We start from the raw sequence: 19,852 nt of genomic DNA, 5'->3' as shown, positions 1-19,852 counted from the left end.
CCCAAGACAGTTGAGAACTAGAAACCTGTTTTAGACAAGAATGGAACAACATTCCTATTCCTAAACTTGAACAACTTGTCTACTCCGTCCCCAGACGTTTGCGGACTGTTATAAAAAGGATAGGAGATGCCACACAGTGGTAAACATGGCATTGTCCCAACTTTTTTGTGATGTGTTGATGCCATGAAATTTAAAATCAACTTATTTTCCCCTTGAAATTCTACATTTTCTCAGTTTAAACATTTGTCATCGATGTTGTATTCTGAATAAATAATTGACATTTTAAACTTCCACATTATTGCATTCTGTTTTTATTCCCAATCTGTAGTGTCCCAACTTTTTTTGGAATCAGGTTTCTAAGGCAGTATAAATTGTAGTTTATATAGATTTTAGGATGCAGGGGAGACAAAGCAAATGGGTGACGACCTTAAACAAAGCATGCAAATTAAGTATCCAATTAAGCAAATTAAGACCTTCCCCGGACTCTGGAGTATCACCAGTCCTAATCCAATCAGCATAACGATTCAAAATAGGACAGGGGCTTCAAGAGCCTTTAAGGACAAAAGTAGAGATTCTCAGTAATTTAAATTACAATAACGAGAACAGGAACTAGCAGAAAACTCTTGCTGGAAATTTTGCTTAACAGAATAATTCCTCTGATTTTACCATCTTTACCTTAAATGCTAAATTCAATGTATTTCCCTCAGTTTTAAAAAGATTCTTAAATTGGTTGCTAGCCACGTACCCTCCCAAATTTTCACTTTTGGGAACTACACAACTAATTTTTGTAACACTATTAAAAAAATATAAAAGATTCAGGCCAGCATAGACCTTTGGCCAATGCTATAAAAAAATAAAAACAAAAAACACTGCTTGTATGACCAGTTTATTTAAGAAAAACAGAATGGGGAAACAAATCATATACACTACAAACTTCGAAATCACTAGATCAGATTCCATATTGTCTATACGATGTAGGAACCATGAGAAAATCGAACTATTTACATGAAAGTGATGATCAGAACATGAACATTTGCTCACACCTTTGGGCAATGCTTTTTCTCCTGTAGACTGAAGACATTAAGAGCACTAGTGCTGATTCTCTCCAGTATGAACTCTCTCATGATCTCTCAGGTTTCCTGCCTGAGCGAAGGTCTTTCCACATTGTGAGAACTCTCTGGTGTTTTTAAGTGGGTTGATATAATGAAGCTCTTCCCACAGTCAAAGCACATATACGGTCTCACACCAGTATGGATTTTCTAATGCACTTTTAAAGAGTTCAGTTGTGAAAAACTCTTTCCAAAAAAGAACAAAAGTGAGGCTTCACACTAGGGGTGTCCCCGAATAGTCGAAGAATTCAATGCATCGATACGCGGAGCCAGATTCGACCACCGATCTCACGGTCGAATCTTTGCGGGTGTTATAAAACGAGGATCATACCATTTTGGCAATATGGGGGAGCTCAGCGCTGCACCGCGCCTTTAAAATTCAAACACATTCAATGAGTGTAGCCTACACGCACCGGTGGCGGCATTCTGTGCCTGTCCGCGGTGACTCAGGAAGTTTTTTTAAATCCTGCCGCGCCACAGAGCGCTATTTCAAGGTTTTATATAAAATTCATATTTTATTTCCCTCAAATCGTCAATGTACATACTGATTTCACCCTGTGCTACAAGATACACTCATCGTGCAGCTCTTCTGTCAGAAGTCGATTCAAAATTGAGCTTGCATGTATATAATGTGTGCGTCTGGTGCATAGACCGTCTGGTGGCGTTGTGAGATACCAAAGATGCAGCGCTGAGCTTCACGTCCGGTGTGCGACCCCTTTAGGCACAATCGGCTTAAGAATGTGCATGGAAACACACTCAAAGTGTTCTTTTCCTCTCAAGGTAAGTTTTTTTTAGGTTAATTTATCAAAATGTTCTTTTAGATATGTGTGTGTTGTTCTGTATTTCGATCGCGGCTTTAAAATGTTATGAGAAAATGCTTTACGAACGTTTATCCACCACATTACCTTTTATTTAAACCTAAATAAGAAAGCCACTGTCAGTTCGTCTCTCAGTTGGCAGGCAGTTTTGGTTGCTTTATTAAAAGTTGTTGCTGTGTGCAGTGTGTAAAGGAAAATAAAAATATTTTACCCTCCTGCTGACTACTGTCGTACCCCTATTGGTCGACCATAGAAAGATTCGACAATTCTGATTCGAATGTGTAAATCCTTAGTCGGGGAAATCCCTACTTCACACCAGTATGAGCTTTAAGGTGTTTTCTGAAGGCAGATTCCGCAACAAATGTTTTCTCACACTGATCACAGCTGAACGATCTCACTCCCGAGTGACGGCGCAGATGCTCTTTGAGGGCTATTTTCTGAGTGAAACTCTTTCCACACTGAGAGCAAATGAATGGTCTTTCTCCAGAGTGAATCCTCATGTGCACAGTAAGGTTTGCTTTGCAAATGAAACTCTTTCCACACTGAGAGCAAGTGAATGGTCTTTCTCCAGTGTGAATCCTCATGTGCGCAGTAAGCTTTGATTTGCAAAGGAAACTCTTTCCACACTGAGAGCAAGAGTATGGGGTTTCTCCAGTGTGCAATATCATGTGCACAGTAAGCTTTGCTTTGCAAGTGAAACTCTTTCCACACTGAGAGCAAGTGAATGGTTTTTCTCCAGTGTGAATCCTCATGTGCACAGTAAGCTTTGCTTTGAAAATGAAACTCTTTCCACACTGAGAGCAAGTGAATGGTTTTTCTCCAGTGTGAATCCTCATGTGCGCAGTTAGGTTTCCTTTGCAACTGAAACTCTTTCCACACTGAGAGCAAGTGAATGGTTTTTCTCCAGTGTGAGATCTCTTGTGCCTAGTAAGCTTTGATTTGCAAATGAAACTCTTTCCACACTGAGAGCAAGTAAATGGTTTTTCTCCAGTGTGAGATCTCATGTGCACAGTAAGCTTTGATTTGCAAATGAAACTCTTTCCACACTGAGAGCAAGTAAATGGTTTTTCTCCAGTGTGAGATCTCATGTGCCTAGTAAGCTTTGATTTGTAAGTGAAACTATTTCCACAAAGAGAACAGGTAAACAGTTTCTCTCCGCTGTGAATTGACTGGTGTGTTTTTAGGTGGCCAGATGTTCTGAAGGTCTCCCCACAGTCAAAGCATACATAAGGTCTCACACCAGTATGAATGCGCTCATGTACTTTTAAAGACTGCAGTTGTGAAAAAAAAAATCCACAAAAAGAACAAACATGAGGCTTCACACCAGAATGAACTTTAAGGTGTCTTCTGAAGGTAGATTCCGTAACAAATGTTTTCTCACACTGATCACAGCTGAATGATCTCACTCCAGAGTGACGGCGCAGATGCTCTCTGAGAACTATTTTGTTAGTGAAACTCTTTCCACACTGAGAGCATGTGAAAGATCCTTTGACTCCAGTTTTTCCAGCTCGTTTGTCAGTGAAATACATTTCAGTGTTTCCATCTTCATTTTCTATCTTCTTTTGAAACGGATGCTTTTGGTCTTCATTCACTTCCATCATGTCTAAAAATTTGAAATTAAAAGAAATTCAGAGAGCCCCAAATTATCAAAGTTTTCAGCTTAATGTTCCTCACCAGTCATTAAAGAGAATGAAGTAAAACACCAACCTATTTGTTCCTCTGTCTCTTCATCTTTTATTCTGCCGGGTTCTTCCTTAATCTCCATCTTTACAATAGTATGTCTGTAGTTTATCCCGGAGTAATTCCTCCTGCTTGCTTCTCCTGTGGGAAGACAGGAATATTCCCAGCATTTAAACTCTCATGAACGGCTGTGGGAGCGGCTTCACTGACTGAAGGTGTGAATTGTGGTCGCTGTTGCTCATTTAGCAGATGATCATCACACTTACAATCACTCTCAATTATCCAGGTGCAAATGTTTTGCTCAAATAGTCTATTAATGTGAATTATTATTCAAATAGTCTAACTAAATAGTCTACTGCTCAAACTACTCATGATTTAAGTTTTTAAGATTGAGGCTGGTGGATACAGAGTCATAAACAAAGTCACACATACCAGGTTGGCCGGGTCTGGGAAGGGTTTTCAGGATCAAGTGGTTTAGTGAAAGTTATATGGTTAAAACTTTCCAACAAGACATTTTCAGAAATTTAACATAATCTTGGGGGGAAACGCATGTTTCTCAACGGAAGACGGACACATGGAGAACTAACTAAAATGGGAAAATCAGATAAAAATAAGAAATCGGTGGTGGGTAAGTAAAGCTGTATTTGTGAATGGACCAGTGTGGAAAGATTCTGATACAATAGATAGTGATGATAGTATGGGAATAGGTCACGGAAGTAGAAAAATTAGGAAGAAAAGAGAAATAATTTTGAAGGGATTAGAGCAAAGAAAACCAGGCTAAGTGAAAGTTGTAAAAGAGGAATGGAAGTGATCAAGAAGGTTTGCAACTGAAACAAAAAGAGAGAGAGAGAGATTTGGAGAGGATAAGGGAATTTCAACAATGAGTCCAGTGAAATTCACAACTATTTTGTGAAACCAGATTGGCGATATACACATGGCTTTGAGAGATGGAAACCTACTGATTGTGTGTAGAAATGGAGAACAGAGGAAAAGGGCTGGCAGAAAAAAAGAAATAGGGAAATTCAAGTTGTGTGGAAAGGGGAAATAAGTGGAGTAAAGGATTTGGGGAGGAGTATCAATGGACGAAACTAAAGCAAACCTAAAAGGAGGAATTCTGAAAGGTGCTCGGCGGATTCAGATAACTCGAGAGGGAGTGTGGAACGATAGTTAGTTCTTGATGTTGTTGTACTTGATTTTGAAGAGGACTTGCTACCCAAAAAAGTGACTTTAGGGTTTTTGAGATATAATGTTAGAGAAAGCATTCCAAAACCGGTGAGGTTACAACTGCCAAAGTTTTGGACATACAGCTACGGTATGTGAAGGCAAGAGGATATGTGCCAGTTGTGGAGAAGAGCATGAATATGGAAAGTGCCATCATGAACAACCAAAATGTTGTAACTGTAGGGGGAGTCACATTGTAGCTTATGGGGGATGTGAAGTGATGAATAAAGAAATAGAAATACAGCAGATAAGAATTCAGAATAAGACGAGACTAGATGTACACACAGGGAATATATCAGTATTGGACTTAACTTTGGTGTCGAATAATTTAGCAGGGAAATGTGAGTGGGATATATTATATGAAGCCTGAATTGGGAGTGATCATTATCCGTTTTTGGTAGAATATTATTACAGGAAAATAAACAGCAATGGAAAATATTGATGAAGTGGATATTTAATCATGCAAAATGGGAATTGTTTAATTTTATTTGTGAGAACAAAATGGACCAAATAGATTTAAAGGAAAATATTGAGGAGAGTGATGAATGAAAAAATTCCTTGAAGCTACTAATAAGCCACGTTTCGACCGCAGGAACTTTACCTAGGAACCAGGAACTTTGGGTGGTACTCGGTTTGTTTAGACCGCAGGAACCAGGGTCTAAATTAAGTTAAAGAGGTAAAGAGACCTTCCTCAGACTCTGGAGTATCACCAATCCTAATCCAATCAGCATAACGATTCAAAATAGGACAGGGGCTTCAAGAGCCTTTAAGGACAAAAGTAGAGATTCTCAGTAATTTAAATTACAATAACGAGAACAGGAACTAGCAGAAAACTCTTGCTGGAAATTTTGCTTAACAGAATAATTCCTCTGATTTTACCATCTTTACCTTAAATGCTAAATTCAATGTATTTCCCTCAGTTTTAAAAAGATTCTTAAATTGGTTGCTAGCCACGTACCCTCCCAAATTTTCACTTTTGGGAACTACACAACTAATTTTTGTAACACTATTAAAAAAATATAAAAGATTCAGGCCAGCATAGACCTTTGGCCAATGCTATAAAAAAATAAAAACAAAAAACACTGCTTGTATGACCAGTTTATTTAAGAAAAACAGAATGGGGAAACAAATCATATACACTACAAACTTCGAAATCACTAGATCAGATTCCATATTGTCTATACGATGTAGGAACCATGAGAAAATCGAACTATTTACATGAAAGTGATGATCAGAACATGAACATTTGCTCACACCTTTGGGCAATGCTTTTTCTCCTGTAGACTGAAGACATTAAGAGCACTAGTGCTGATTCTCTCCAGTATGAACTCTCTCATGATCTCTCAGGTTTCCTGCCTGAGCGAAGGTCTTTCCACATTGTGAGAACTCTCTGGTGTGTTTTTAAGTGGGTTGATATAATGAAGCTCTTCCCACAGTCAAAGCACATATAAGGTCTCACACCAGTATGGATGTTCTAATGCACTTTTAAAGAGTTCAGTTGTGAAAAACTCTTTCCAAAAAAAGAACAAAAGTGAGGCTTCACACTAGGGGTGACCCCAAATAGTCGAAGATTCGATGCATCGATACACGGAGCCGGATTGGACCACCGATCTCACGGTCGAATCTTTGCGGGTGTTATGAAACGAGGATCATACCATTTTGGCAATATGGGGGTGCTCAATATTTTAAAGACGTGGCGCGGCGTTGTGCTTCGCGTCCGGTGTGCAACCCCTTTAAGGGCGCTGAGCTCAGCGCTGCACCTTTAAAATTCAAACACATTCAGGGCCCTATCTTGCACCCAGCTCAATTGGCTTTGTACGCCGACGCATGTGTCATTCCTATTTTGCACCCGCGCAAAGTGCGCTTTTCCCTCCACAAAAGCACGTCGCTAAAGTAGTGAATGAACTTGCGCTCCCTGGGCGGTTCAGCGCATAAAAGGAGGCGTGTTCCAGTGCAAACAATCCCTGGTGCTATTTTGCTGTTCCATTAAACAGTTGCGCCACTGACCAGAAAAAACCCAGTCTAAAGTCAGTGGCGCGTCGCGCGTTGTTCATTATGCTATTTTAAGGGTGCATGCTTGACCATAATGTATAGTGTGTACAACGCGCATACACTTTGCTCATGTAATCTACACAGATGCAACAGTTATTTTTGCAAATCATAAATTGTTACGCTAAAAAAAATATTAACACATTGTGGTGTGCCACGAAGATGTGAAAAAATAGGCATAAATCTAGCTTACAAATGATTCAGGCATAATGTAGTAATTAAGGATCAGACCTGTTTGCCCAATAGTGGCAAGACATGTATGTATATAAGGACATCTGACAAATTGGTTTGTCCGTCAAGAACCAGGAAGAAGAAAAAAAAAAATCGACTGAAAAACTGAAAAAACTGTTTAACCGACGCCTGTTTAACCGCCGCTATTTTGGGTGGGTTTCTCCCATCCCCATACAACACAACCTCTCTGTCTTTCACTCCCTTACGAAAGGAAAATATATTTACCAATATATTACTTGAAATATATTTTAATATATTGTAAATATATGGAATAATATATTGATGGTATTATAAAATATATTAGGCTATATATTCATGTAATATATTGCAAACTATACAAATGATTGCCGCTTTCAATATATTGCAATATATTGAAAGATATAAATATTAATTCCCAAATATGTGAATATATTGCCTAATGTATTGCATGAAATTTTCCAATATACTGCAATATATTTTTGTTTCGTAAGGGCTGCTCTTACAAGAACGTGCGCCTGGTAAATACGCCATAATAATAGCAATCCATAATGGAACTTGCGCACCTGCTTTAAAAGGGAATTTTGGATGCCGCTCTGATTGGTTTATTCACGTTACGCCCAAACCACACCTATGTATAATGAAGCTACTTCAGACCAACCCATTTTAGATTTGCGCCGGGCGCAAGAGCCATTTATCCCGCCGGGAAAATAGCAACAGTGCCTAGCCCCGCCCACAAAGTTACTTGCGCTTTGACACTTGCGTTTCAGATCGTTAAAATAGGGCCCTCAATGAGTGTAGCCTACACACACCGGTGGTGGCATTCTGTGCCTGTCCGCGGCGACTCAGGAAGTTTTTTAAAATCCTGCCGCGCCACAGAGCGCTATTTCAAGGTTTTATATAAAACTTACATTATATTTGCCTCAAATCGTCAATGTGCATACTGATTTCACCCTGTGCTACAAGATACACTCATCGTGCAGCTCTTCTGTCAGAAGTCGATTCAAAATTGAGCTTGCGTGTATTATGTGCGCGTCTGGTGCATAGACCGTCTGGTGGCATTGTGAGATACCAAAGACGCAGCGCTGAGCTTCACGTCCGGTGTGCGACCCCTTTAGGCACAATCGGCTTAAGAATGTGCATGTAAACACTCAAAGTGTTCTTTTCCTCTCAAGGTAAGTTTTTTTTTAGGTTTATTTATCAAAATGTTCTTTTATATATTTGTGTGATGTTCTGTATTTCGATCGCGGCTTTAAAATGTTATGAGAAAATGCTTTACGAACGTTTATCCACCACATTACCTTTTATTTAAACCTAAATAAGAAAGCCACTGTCAGTTCGTCTTTCAGTTGGCAGGCAGTTTTGGTCGCTTTATTAAAAGTTGTTGCTGTGTGCAGTGTGTAAAGGAAAATAAAATAGTTTTACCCTCCTGCTGACTACTGTCGTACCCCTATTGGTCGACCATAGAAAGATTCGACAATTCTGATTCGAATGTGTAAATCCTTAGTCGGGGAAATCCCTACTTCACACCAGTATGAACTTTAAGGTGTTTTCTGAAGGCAGATTCCGCAACAAATGTTGTTTTCTCACACTGATCACAGCTGAACGATCTCAATCCCGAGTGACGGCGCAGATGCTCTTTGAGAGCTATTTTCTGAGTGAAACTCTTTCCACACAGAGCAAATGATTGGTTTTTCTCCAGCGTGAATCCTCATGTGCACAGTAAGGGTTCTATTGGAAGAGAAACTCTTTCCACACTGAAAGCAAGTGAATGGTTTTTCTCCAGTGTGCAATCTCATGTGCACAGTAAGCTTTGCTTTGCAAGTGAAACTCTTTTCACACTGAGAGCAAGAGTATGGGGTTTCTCCAGTGTGAATCCACATGTGCGCAGTAAGGTTTCCTTTGCGAATGAAACCCTTTCCACACTGAGAACAAGTGAATGGTTTTTCTCCAGTGTGAGATCTCATGTGCAGAGTAAGCTTTGCTTTGCAAATGAAACTCTTTCCACACTGAGAGCAGGTGAATGGTTTTTCTCCAGTGTGCAATCTCATGTGCACAGTAAGCTTTGCTTTGCAAGGGAAACTCTTTCCACACTGAGAGCAAGAGTATGGGGTTTCTCCAGTGTGAATCCTCATGTGCGCAGTAAGGTTTCCTTTGCAAATGAAACTCTTTCCACACTGAGAACAAGTGAATGGTTTTTCTCCAGTGTGAGATCTCATGTGCAGAGTAAGCTTTGCTTTGCAAATGAAACTCTTTCCACACTGAGAGCAAGTGAATGGGTTTTCTCCAGTGTGCAATCTCATGTGCACAGTAAGCTTTGGTTTGGAAGTGAAACTCTTTCCACACTGAGAGCAAGAGTATGGGGTTTCTCCAGTGTGAATCCTCATGTGCACAGTAAGCTTTGGATTGCTAATGAAACTCTTTCCACACTGAGAGCAAGTGAATGGTTTTTCTCCAGTGTGAGATCTCATGTGCACAATAAGGTTTCCTTTGCAACTGAAACTCTTTCCACACTGAGAGCAAGTGAATGGTTTTTCTCCAGTGTGAATCCTCATGTGCCTAGTAAGCTTTGATTTGTAAGTGAAACTATTTCCACAATGAGAACAGGTAAACAGTTTCTCTCGGCTGTGAATTGACTGGTGTTTTTTTAGGTGGCCAGATGTTCTGAAGGTCTCCCCACAGTCAAAGCATACATAAGGTCTCACACCAGTATGAATGTGCTCATGTACTTTTAAAGACTGCAGTTGTGAAAAAAAAAATCCACAAAAAGAACAAACATGAGGCTTCACACCAGAATGAGCTTTAAGGTGTCTTCTGAAGGTAGATTCCGTAACAAATGTTTTCTCACACTGATCACAGCTGAATGATCTCACTCCAGAGTGACGGCGCAGATGCTCTCTGAGAACTATTTTGTGAGTGAAACTCTTTCCACACTGATAACATGTGAAAGATCCTTTGACTCCAGTTTTTCCAGCTCGTTTGTCAGTGAAATACATTTCAGTGTTTCCATCTTCATTTTCTATCTTCTTTTGAAACGGATGCTTTTGGTCTTCATTCACTTCCATCATGTCTAAAAAATTTGAAATGAAAAGAAATTCAGAGAGCCCCAAATTATCAAAGTTTTCAGCTTAATGTTCCTCACCAGTCATTAAAGAGAATGAAGTAAAACACCAACCTATTTGTTCCTCTGTCTCTTCATCTTTTATTCTGCAGGGTTCTTCCTTAATCTCCATCTTTACAATAGTATGTCTGTAGTTTATCCCGGAGTAATTCCTCCTGCTTGCTTCTTCTTCTCCTGTGGGAAGACGAGAATATTCCCAGCATTTAAACTCTCATGAACGGCTGTGGGAGCGGCTTCACTGACTGAAGGTGTGAATTGTGGTCGCTGTTGCTCATTTAGCAGATGATCATCACACTTACAATCACTCTCAATTATCCAGGTGCAAATGTTTTGCTCAAATAGTCTATTAATGTGAATTATTATTCAAATAGTCTAACTAAATAATCTACTGCTCAAACTACTCATGATTTAAGTTTTTAAGATTGAGGCTGGTGGATACAGAGTCATAAACAAAGTCACACATACCAGGTTGGCCGGGTCTGGGAAGGGTTTTCAGGATCAAGTGGTTTAGTGAAAGTTATATGGTTAAAACTTTCCAACAAGACATTTTCAGAAATTTAACATAATCTTGGGGGGAAAACGCATGTTTCTCAACGGAAGACGGACACATGGAGAACTAACTAAAATGGGAAAATCAAATAAAAATAAGAAATCGGTGGTGGGTAAGTAAAGCTGTATTTATGAATGGACCAGTGTGGAAAGATTCTGATACAATAGATAGTGATGATAGTATGGGAATAGGTCACGGAAGTGGAAAAATTAGGAAGAAAAGAGAAATAATTTTGAAGGGATTATAGCAAAGAAAACCAGGCTAAGTGAAAGTTGTAAAAGAGGAATGGAAGTGATCAAGAAGGTTTGGAACTGAAACAAAAAGAGAGAGAGAGAGATTTGGAGAGGATAAGGGAATTTCAACAATGAGTCCAGTGAAATTCACAACTATTTTGTGAAACCAGATTGGCGATATACACATGGCTTTGAGAGATGGAAACCTACTGATTGTGTGTAGAAATGGAGAACAGAGGAAAAGGGCTGGCAGAAAAAAAGAAATAGGGAAATTCAAGTTGTGTGGAAAGGGGAAATAAGTGGAGTAAAGGATTTGGGGAGGAGTATCAATGGACGAAACTAAAGCAAACCTTGCTCGGCGGATTCAGAAAACTCGAGAGGGAGTGTGGAACGATGGTTAGTTCTTGATGTTGTTGTACTTGATTTTGAAGAGGACTTGCTACCCAAAAAAGTGACTTTAGGGTTTTTGAGATATAAGGCGTTTCTCAATGTCAAGGAAGGATCCTCGGAAGCCAGAATTCTAAGGATGCCACGTCATCGACATCCGACGAAGGACTGTTCCAATGTCGAGGATCCTCGAATTTCAACCAAGGACTGAGTCCTACGTTCGAAAAATATGTCATATACAGAAAAGGATGCATATGAGTAGCCTTCGCGCACTTCGCGTTCTCAAATCACCCACAATCCTATGCGCGCAGCTTCGCTATCTTCTGACGTTCCCGGAGTCGGAGCGTGAACGGGGCAAATATGCTTGTATCGGAGTTTGTAGATGGGAAGGAAGGAGACGGGAACCGGCGAACGTTCAACAACTTTATTATAAATAATAAACAAAACGAAAGTAACACGGGGAAAACCCTCACGGGCGACTGCCCGCACACACATAATAAAACATAAACAAACCATAACATAAACTCCAGGCCTTGTCCTCTCTCGTCTTCCACGCTCCACATTTATACTCCAATCACTTTGCCGTGAGCCGAGGCCGGTGTGGCGGCGATCAGCTGCCGCTCATTATCACTCCATCAGCCGGCTCTCACGGTCCCTCACCTCGCTGATTGCCACAATGCTTTTATTTACGTTACCAAACATTTGTTATAACCGTAGTAAATATACGTAAAGTTTAACGTTTAAATGCCAGTACAAATTACTACTGTATTGATATAAAAATATATACAAATAACGTTACACATAATGTTATTGATGGCCAACGGACCTTTTCACTGACGTTATGACGCAATGACGTGCACTTGCTAGCCTGTTCCATTTGCGTGTTCTTCGAATCCTAATGAGGAGCCTCGCCTAGCCTCTGAAGGAAGTGACTTGGAAGGATCAGTCCTTCCAAGGAAGCATCCTTGACATTGAGAAACACCTACAATGTTAGAGAAAGCATTCCAAAACCGGTGAGGTTACAACTGCCAAAGTTTGTTTGCCAAAGTTAGCTACGGTATGTGAAGGCAAGAGGATATGTGCCAGTTGTGGAGAAGAGCATGAATATGGACAGTGCCATCATGAACAACCAAAATGTTGTAACTGTAGGGGGAGTCACATTGTAGCTTATGGGGAATGTGAAGTGATGAATAAAGAAATGGAAATACAGCAGATAAGAGTTCAGAATAAGATTACATAAGCAGATGCTGTGAAAAATCAGAGAGGAGAATGAAATTATAGAAGCAGAGTAGGAAATCACTCAAAAGAAACCGAACAGGAAAATAAGGATACGGTTTTGGTTGATCTAAAGAAATGTATAATTTTTTATAGCAGGGGTAGTCAATGCAACCTTGGAGTTTAAATCCAAGACTTAAAGAATATAAATAATTGTGAAGGCAGAAGTACATCATCTAAATATCAGTGGGCTGATATGGGAGGAAGTAAGAAATTACCTCAGTGTTCAGGCAAGTCAGGAGCAAGTATGGGATGGATAAAACTAATGAATGCCAATAAAATGCAAGAAGTTTGCTGGCCAATTTACACTAGCATAAAAAAAATACATAGACGAGTTATCTAGTAAACCCGGTGTTATTTGCATTCATTAGACATGGTTAAACCAAATTTAGATTTTGTACTAGGTGGATATGATTGTGCTTGGTGTGAAAGAAGAGAAGGAGCAGGGGATTGAATGTGTAACTTTTTTTTTTAGAGAATATACTGCATTTAGAGAGATAGGAATAGGGAATTAACAACAAGCAAGCAAGCATAGAGATCTGGATGTACGAAGGAGAACTCATAATTATTCATTAGTAAAATCCTTGTAAGAAATTAGATTTGAGTAGCTTAATGCAAATTTAAGGAATGAATGGACATAGCAGGAGACTGATATGTGGGGATTTTAATGAACATGGTACATTATGGGGAGGTGCAAAAACAGATGGAAATGGAAAGGTGATTGAAGACTTGAACATGGTTTGTATAAATGATGGGAGAGGGACGAGACTAGATGTACACACAGGGAATATATCAGTATTGGACTTAACTTTGGTGTCGAATAATTTAGCAGGGAAATGTGAGTGGGATATATTATATGAAGCCTGAATTGGGAGTGATCATTATCCGTTTTTGGTAGAATATTATTACAGGAAAATAAACAACAATGGAAAATATTGATGAAGTGGATATTTAATCATGCAAAATGGGAATTGTTTAATTTTATTTGTGAGAGCAAAATGGACCAAATAGATTTAAAGGAAAATATTGAGGAGAGTGATAAAAATGAAAAAATAGCTTGAAGCTACTAATTGTCTGTTTCTAAAAGTACTGGACAAATGAAGAGGGTAGACAGTAAGAAATAAAGCTCTAAGACTAAGAATAACTTAAGTATAAGCAAATTCAAGCAAGGAAGGTAAGGAAAATCATAAGTAATGCAAAAAGACAAAACTGGAAGACATTTTGTAATAAAACTGGTAGATCAACACCTGTCGGAGAGGTGTGGGACCTGATTAAAAGTGTGAGAGGAATCAGAAGAGAATGGAAATATACCATTATGAAGGTGGGGGGAAAGGCAGCAGTATCTCATTATTAGTATCTGAAAAGGTAGAAATTATAGCAAAAGCACTAATTAAAATCCATAGCTCAAATAACTTAACTGAGGAAGGAAAGAGAGGAAGGGAATCAGCTTATCCTGTAAGGCTTGAGAGACAGAACGAAATGAATGTTTTGTTTGGATGCTCCTATTACTATTGAATAAATGAAAATGGCAATAGATTATTTCATAACTACTACTGACTGTTTTTGATTCCTTAAAATTAACCGAATGTACAGCATTTGCTCGCTTCAAGTCACACATGAGATTCAGTCTCTGAATTCTGTAACCGCAACAGCCGGTTTATAATCATTATGGCAATTTTCAAACACTGCTTCATGAACTTCGAAGCTTTACAATTCTTCTGTTTCGAATCAATTGGTTCATAGTGTGTATCAAACTGCCAAAGTCTCTCAAGAGTCACTTGTTCAGGAATCGTGACTATAAAAAATTGGTTTAAAATGTGTGTGTAGCATAGATCCATGGAAAGGTGAGTGCGAGTGAGAACTGAGAACCCAAGTACAGTTTAATCCAAGGAACGAACAGATACAAAATCAACAGGAATTTGACAGTTACAAACTTACAACAAACAAAGATAGACAAAGACGCATGGCAAATATGAGGGCTTAAATACACACACTACTAATGACAAGACAAGGAACATGTGGACAATCAAACAATCAGAACTTGACAACCAGTGTTGTGCAAGTTACTTCCAAACTGTAATATATTATAGATTACTTATTACTGATATTTAAAAGTAATTCTTTACATTACAATATTACTGTCTCAGAATTGTAATGCGTTCCATTACTCCTGTATTACTTTTGAGTTACTTTCACCAAAATAACTACAGAAGTAGCTCTAAACATTCTAAGATGTAGGCTATACCACAGAGCATTTTACATCCAGTAGAAGGTGATATGATGAACCATAATGACTGTGGGCTAGGCTAACAAGAGAGAATTGGCTCAAGACAATGCAAGAAATCATGACAGACTGCTGTCAATGAATTCCTATGAAAGTTATGCTTCCAAGTTATGAAAAACACAACACAATGACAAACTCCCTTTATTAGGCGCTTTTACATTTCACCTTGAAACCAAATCTTCCGCGATCATCTGTCAGCTCAAGATCTGACTCCTGCGACGCTCGTTCGGATCATGCTTATAGCAGACACCAGTTTTTATTTGAACGGCCTGTTCTCTAACTGAACTAAATTAATTACCATAAAAAAAATCAAAACCACGGTGTGCAGTAGTCTTATTCTGTCATCTTCACCCAAGTGTTTAGTTTGGCTCAGCAGCGCGCTCCTCGTCTCTCGTACGTTCTTCGACGCGCTCGCTGTTGTGCTATTCTTTTAAACGACAGAGCCTTTAAACCTTCTTTAGCCACTTTTCCACTGGCCAGCGCGAGCACAGAGGCTGAAATCATGCCTGTGGCAATTCTGTTAAATCCGCCCTAAACACGCACTGGACTATGTCACACAGTAGGCTTTATAAATGTACACCAGCAAAAGGGAGATGAATAAAGTAAATCGCTATACAAATATATCAGAAGCTGTCATTAAGTCTTTATTAAGAAACCTGGACACCACACGCGGCTATTGACTGACCACGAACAGGTAAAAACTTGCATTTTTTATTCGTTAATGTATCGCTATTTTTTTCCTTTTCCGTTTTCTTTTCTTTCTTTTTTGGGGGGTGGGGTGGGGTAACGCAAGCGTTACTGGAAATGTACAGAGTAAAATATTACTGAAAATTCATTAGTAATGCCTTACACTACTGCGTTACAGTTCATTAAATGATCTTAAAGAGGTCATATGATGAGATTTCTTGTTTTCCTTTTTCTTTAGTGTCTTGTAGCTGTTTGTGTATGTATAAGATCTGAAGAGTTAAAAAGCTTAAACCTAAAGAGCTATTCTTTGTAAAAGTTAAAGCTGAGTCACACCTTCCTAAACCCCCAACCAGAATGACAGAATGGTCAAAAATTCCCATAAACACAACCTTGTGGAAAGCCTTCCCAAAAGAGCTTAAGCTGTTATAGCTGCAAAGAATGGGCCAACTCCATATTAAACCCTACGGATTAAGAATGAGATGTCATTAAAGTTCATGTAAAGGCAGACATCCCAAAACTTTTGGCAATATAGTGTATCAGGTTTCACATTTTTATTTCTCATATTTTAACATTGTGCAGTGATTTCAATGCAAAAAAAGTCTTCAATATATTAAAGCATCACATCTAAACAGCCGAAACAAGTTGTTTGAAATATAGATTATGATTTAACTACTTAAACTCCAAGACCATTTTTTGGGATTTCCGCCTGGATTTGGCCTACCCAAATTAAAAAGCTTCCCATACACACATACAGTGGTCTAAGTTCAACATGTTGGTGTTATTTTACAGGAAACCCTTTGAAGTTACATAAAACACTGCTAAAAGTAATAAACATGTATATGTTGTCTAAACTGTAATAACCCCCCAAAGAAAATTTGGCGCTTTTTGATTTTCTTTTATGAATTCATTTTTGAAAGTGTGTAACTCAGGCCCTGTGTGCTCTAGGAACCTGCAGACAGTGTGGGCTATTTCCACTCAATTCTAGAAAATAGTGGAAAAAAGAAGTTTGTCTGTGTCATGTTGTATGCAAGATTTATTCAAATGGGTCTGAAGGGATGACCCCTCAACAGACATTTAAAATTGAAAGTATATACATGACGATGTCATTCCCGACCCTGTACAGGGTCCATGGAGTTTAAGTGGTTAGTATGCTATTTTTGTCACTTCTACATAAATATTTTATATGCACAATTAATGAAAATAATTAAAACTTCACAAAGAAACAATATATCTCTATGGCAACTAGGAGTGGAACGGTTCAAATTACACACGGTTCGTGAGTAAGAGGTCGGGCAATCCGGTAAGCTGTAAAAAAAACACTCTCCTCAATTTGAGCTATACATAGCCTGATTTCAGGGTGATAGGGACTCTTTCTGCCATTGAGATGACTTGGAAAAAGTGTCCCAATCACCCTGAAATCATTCTATTGAGACTACAAGCTAGTTAAAGCTGACAAATTGAGCTTATCAGCCATATTAGGGCTTGACATTAAGATCGTTCATTCACTTGTCCGAGTAAAAAATGTGCTTGTCTGGAAAAAGTTTGATTTTTTGTGTGTGTGTGTGTGTGTGTGTGTGTGTTGTAAATATAATTTATTCTGAAGCAATATTCTTACCAATGTTCAATCAGCTTTAACATATTTAAATCTGCATATTTGTGATATATAATATAATATTATTTATCTTTTATAAAGGGCATTTCCCCCTAATCTTATTAAATATAGGCTATGCTTCAGGTTTAATTGTATATTGTTAAATTTGATAAATACATTAAATTAAAATAAGACACTATAAGGGCTGTTACCAATCAAATTAAATAATTTACACTGAAAATAACAACAGCATTAAATAATGTTTAGAGATTTGTAGTTTTCAATAGACAAAAAAGAAATGTTGGAAAGAATGTTTAAACATGAAACTAAACCTCCAGTGGGTGGCAGCAGGTGGCCGTCTTAATGAGTGAATCATTGAGTCGTTCATTCAAACGATTCATTCAAACACTGAATCGTTCAGTAACACACTTGTTGCTGTGAGACGCGTTACGGTTCTGCAATGAAACGATTTTCGCTGCTAAAATAGAACAAAACACTCAATATTGCATCTAAAATGTAAGTGACGTTAAGTGAATGTTGGTGAATGTTAATTAATTGTTTATGGAGATGTCATATGAAATCAGTGTCATTTTCAGTTGTGATGGTATTCAGGAAAACGCTTAAACGCTCTAGTGTTGTAATTTCTCCTCGAGAGGCTGCACGACCGCCAACAGCACGACCTTGTTATCGTCAGTTCATTATATATTATCATCCACTATCGATCCCCACTTACACTAAATGAATGCACAATCATTCTTGCATTTAGGTGATTAGTTATTATAGGCTAGTTATTTTTTTTGTTTTAATCAGGCTCTTGTCCGTCGGGAAAGTAAAATTCTCTTTCACTTGTCCCTTCAAAAAACCCACTTGTCCCGGACAAGTGTTAATGTCGAGCCCTGCATATATTAAAACAAACCATGTCAGCCATTTTGCAACAAGCCAGCCAGAAGCCCCTCCCATGATGCAAAGTTGCGTTTGTTGTGTAATGAATGTGACGCCCGAATGAAGCAAGTAAACTCAAAATGTTAAAGAGTCAAACTACACGCGAATAGCATGATTTATTTGCACAAGTTGCTTCTGGTGTGAACGCAGCATAAGTTATTTGTTGATTGATTAACATTAAACACAGACAGCAGGAATAGGCTTCTTTCTCTTTAATACATAATTCACAAATCCATTACATACTGTTACACATGAACGAGTCTTTATCAACTGCATACATTTTACTTGAGACATAACCTTCTATGTTCGCTAGGAAAGTTGACGGCGCTCGCATACAAGATGCTTTTGTCCACGCTTTCTGATCATCGCTGTTGTTGTAATGTATTGGGAAGCCAGGATGTGTATCCATTAGGGCTGTCAATCTTCCTCCATTATCCCATTCAATTTTTATCCATTTGTGTTTTTTTATATTCGAATATTAAATGCTCAAATTTGACTTATTGATATTTACTATCTATCTAGAGCCCCTTTCACACTGTGATTCCGGCAAATACACGGATAATGCGACCCGGCATTTGTTCCCGGGCCGCTAGATTTGGTCCATTCTCACAGCCAGCGAAATACCGTAATATGTGCGCTTTCACACACAACCCGTAACGGTTCCGGATCGAGTTGACACGTGACATCCTGATGTGACGTATAACGGCGAGCGATCTCAGCTTCAGCGCGGATAGTTTGGAGCTCCATGGTCTCGACTTGTGTCCAGTTTGCGCACATTTCTGCTTGTTTAATTTTAGATTCTTTTGTATACGAACACTCTCTGCGTTTAAAACACCGACGAGCTCTTCTGGCACTGCAGGGTTGTATTATTGAAAAAACAAGCTCTAGGAGACGCACGATAACTACGTACACGTTGCGGCATTAGTTTTGGCTTTTGTTCACACAGCGCTCGTCCCGGATTGAACCCCCGCAATGTAACTAGGTCCCCAACCCGGGTTCAATTCGGTAATCAATTCCGGGACGTGGTGCTTTCACACAGAAGGCGACCCGGCAATGTTCCGGGAATATTGCGGGTCCGACGTGCAGTGTGAAAGGGTCTTAGGTAGTCTATTTAAGTTTAAACATATTAGACAACATATTACTTACACAAAAACAAGTAAATCAACTAATGGCCAAGACCACAGACCTCAATCTCTCTTGCCCTCAGTTCACGCTCTGCGCATAACGGTTTAAATGAACAAACTGTGAGTGCTGATCAATAGTTTTGTGCAAGCAATTTAAGGTCGCGACTCTTGTCCCAAATACAGCAGCTTCATTCAGCGATTGAAAGAAATATTATTAATATTAATTTAAGTTTTACAGCATATTGAACGCTCCGAGTGAACTGTGCTGTGCCAAACATGGAACTTTTCCTTGACACGAAACGGTAAATAAAAAAACCTGTGAAAGCAGTACATTTATCATTTTTCCTTGCAATATCTATTGAGCCAGTACAGTAGCCTACACTTTAGTAATGTTTCTGTTTAACGTTAAATATGGTTAAATACGTTAAACATGGTATGCTAACTGTATCTTACATAGCTTGCATACAACTTTATCTCACGGCTAAACAAATTTACCTCCTACCGACCAAAATCCAAAGTTCTTCCAGACATAGCTTTTTAGATTATGGAGTTAAAATCTCTTTCTCTGCTGCGG

General features: G+C 38.8%; 1 protein-coding gene and 1 pseudogene across 1 annotated transcript; both read right to left on the bottom strand.

The window, feature by feature from the left end:
* Positions 1-873: 873 nt before the first annotated feature.
* On the bottom strand, positions 874-5,790 carry LOC137046483 (zinc finger protein 484-like). The gene is made up of 3 exons (XM_067423731.1): positions 5,430-5,790; positions 3,635-3,748; positions 874-3,530 (listed from the first exon to the last, which is right to left on the bottom strand). The coding sequence occupies exons 2-3, from the start codon at positions 3,690-3,692 to the stop codon at positions 2,233-2,235; spliced, it is 1,356 nt and encodes a 451-aa protein (XP_067279832.1). The 5' UTR covers positions 3,693-3,748; positions 5,430-5,790; the 3' UTR covers positions 874-2,232.
* A 124-nt stretch (positions 5,791-5,914) lies between these two features.
* Positions 5,915-19,852, bottom strand: part of LOC137047056 (zinc finger protein 585A-like) — a 34,978-nt pseudogene continuing 21,040 nt past the window's right edge.

Source organism: Pseudorasbora parva, chromosome 18, assembly GCF_024679245.1.
Source record: "Pseudorasbora parva isolate DD20220531a chromosome 18, ASM2467924v1, whole genome shotgun sequence".
Lineage (NCBI taxonomy): Eukaryota > Metazoa > Chordata > Actinopteri > Cypriniformes > Gobionidae > Pseudorasbora > Pseudorasbora parva.
The sequence above is the reverse complement of the archived record's forward strand: the minus strand, read 5'-3'. Positions and strand labels throughout refer to the sequence as shown.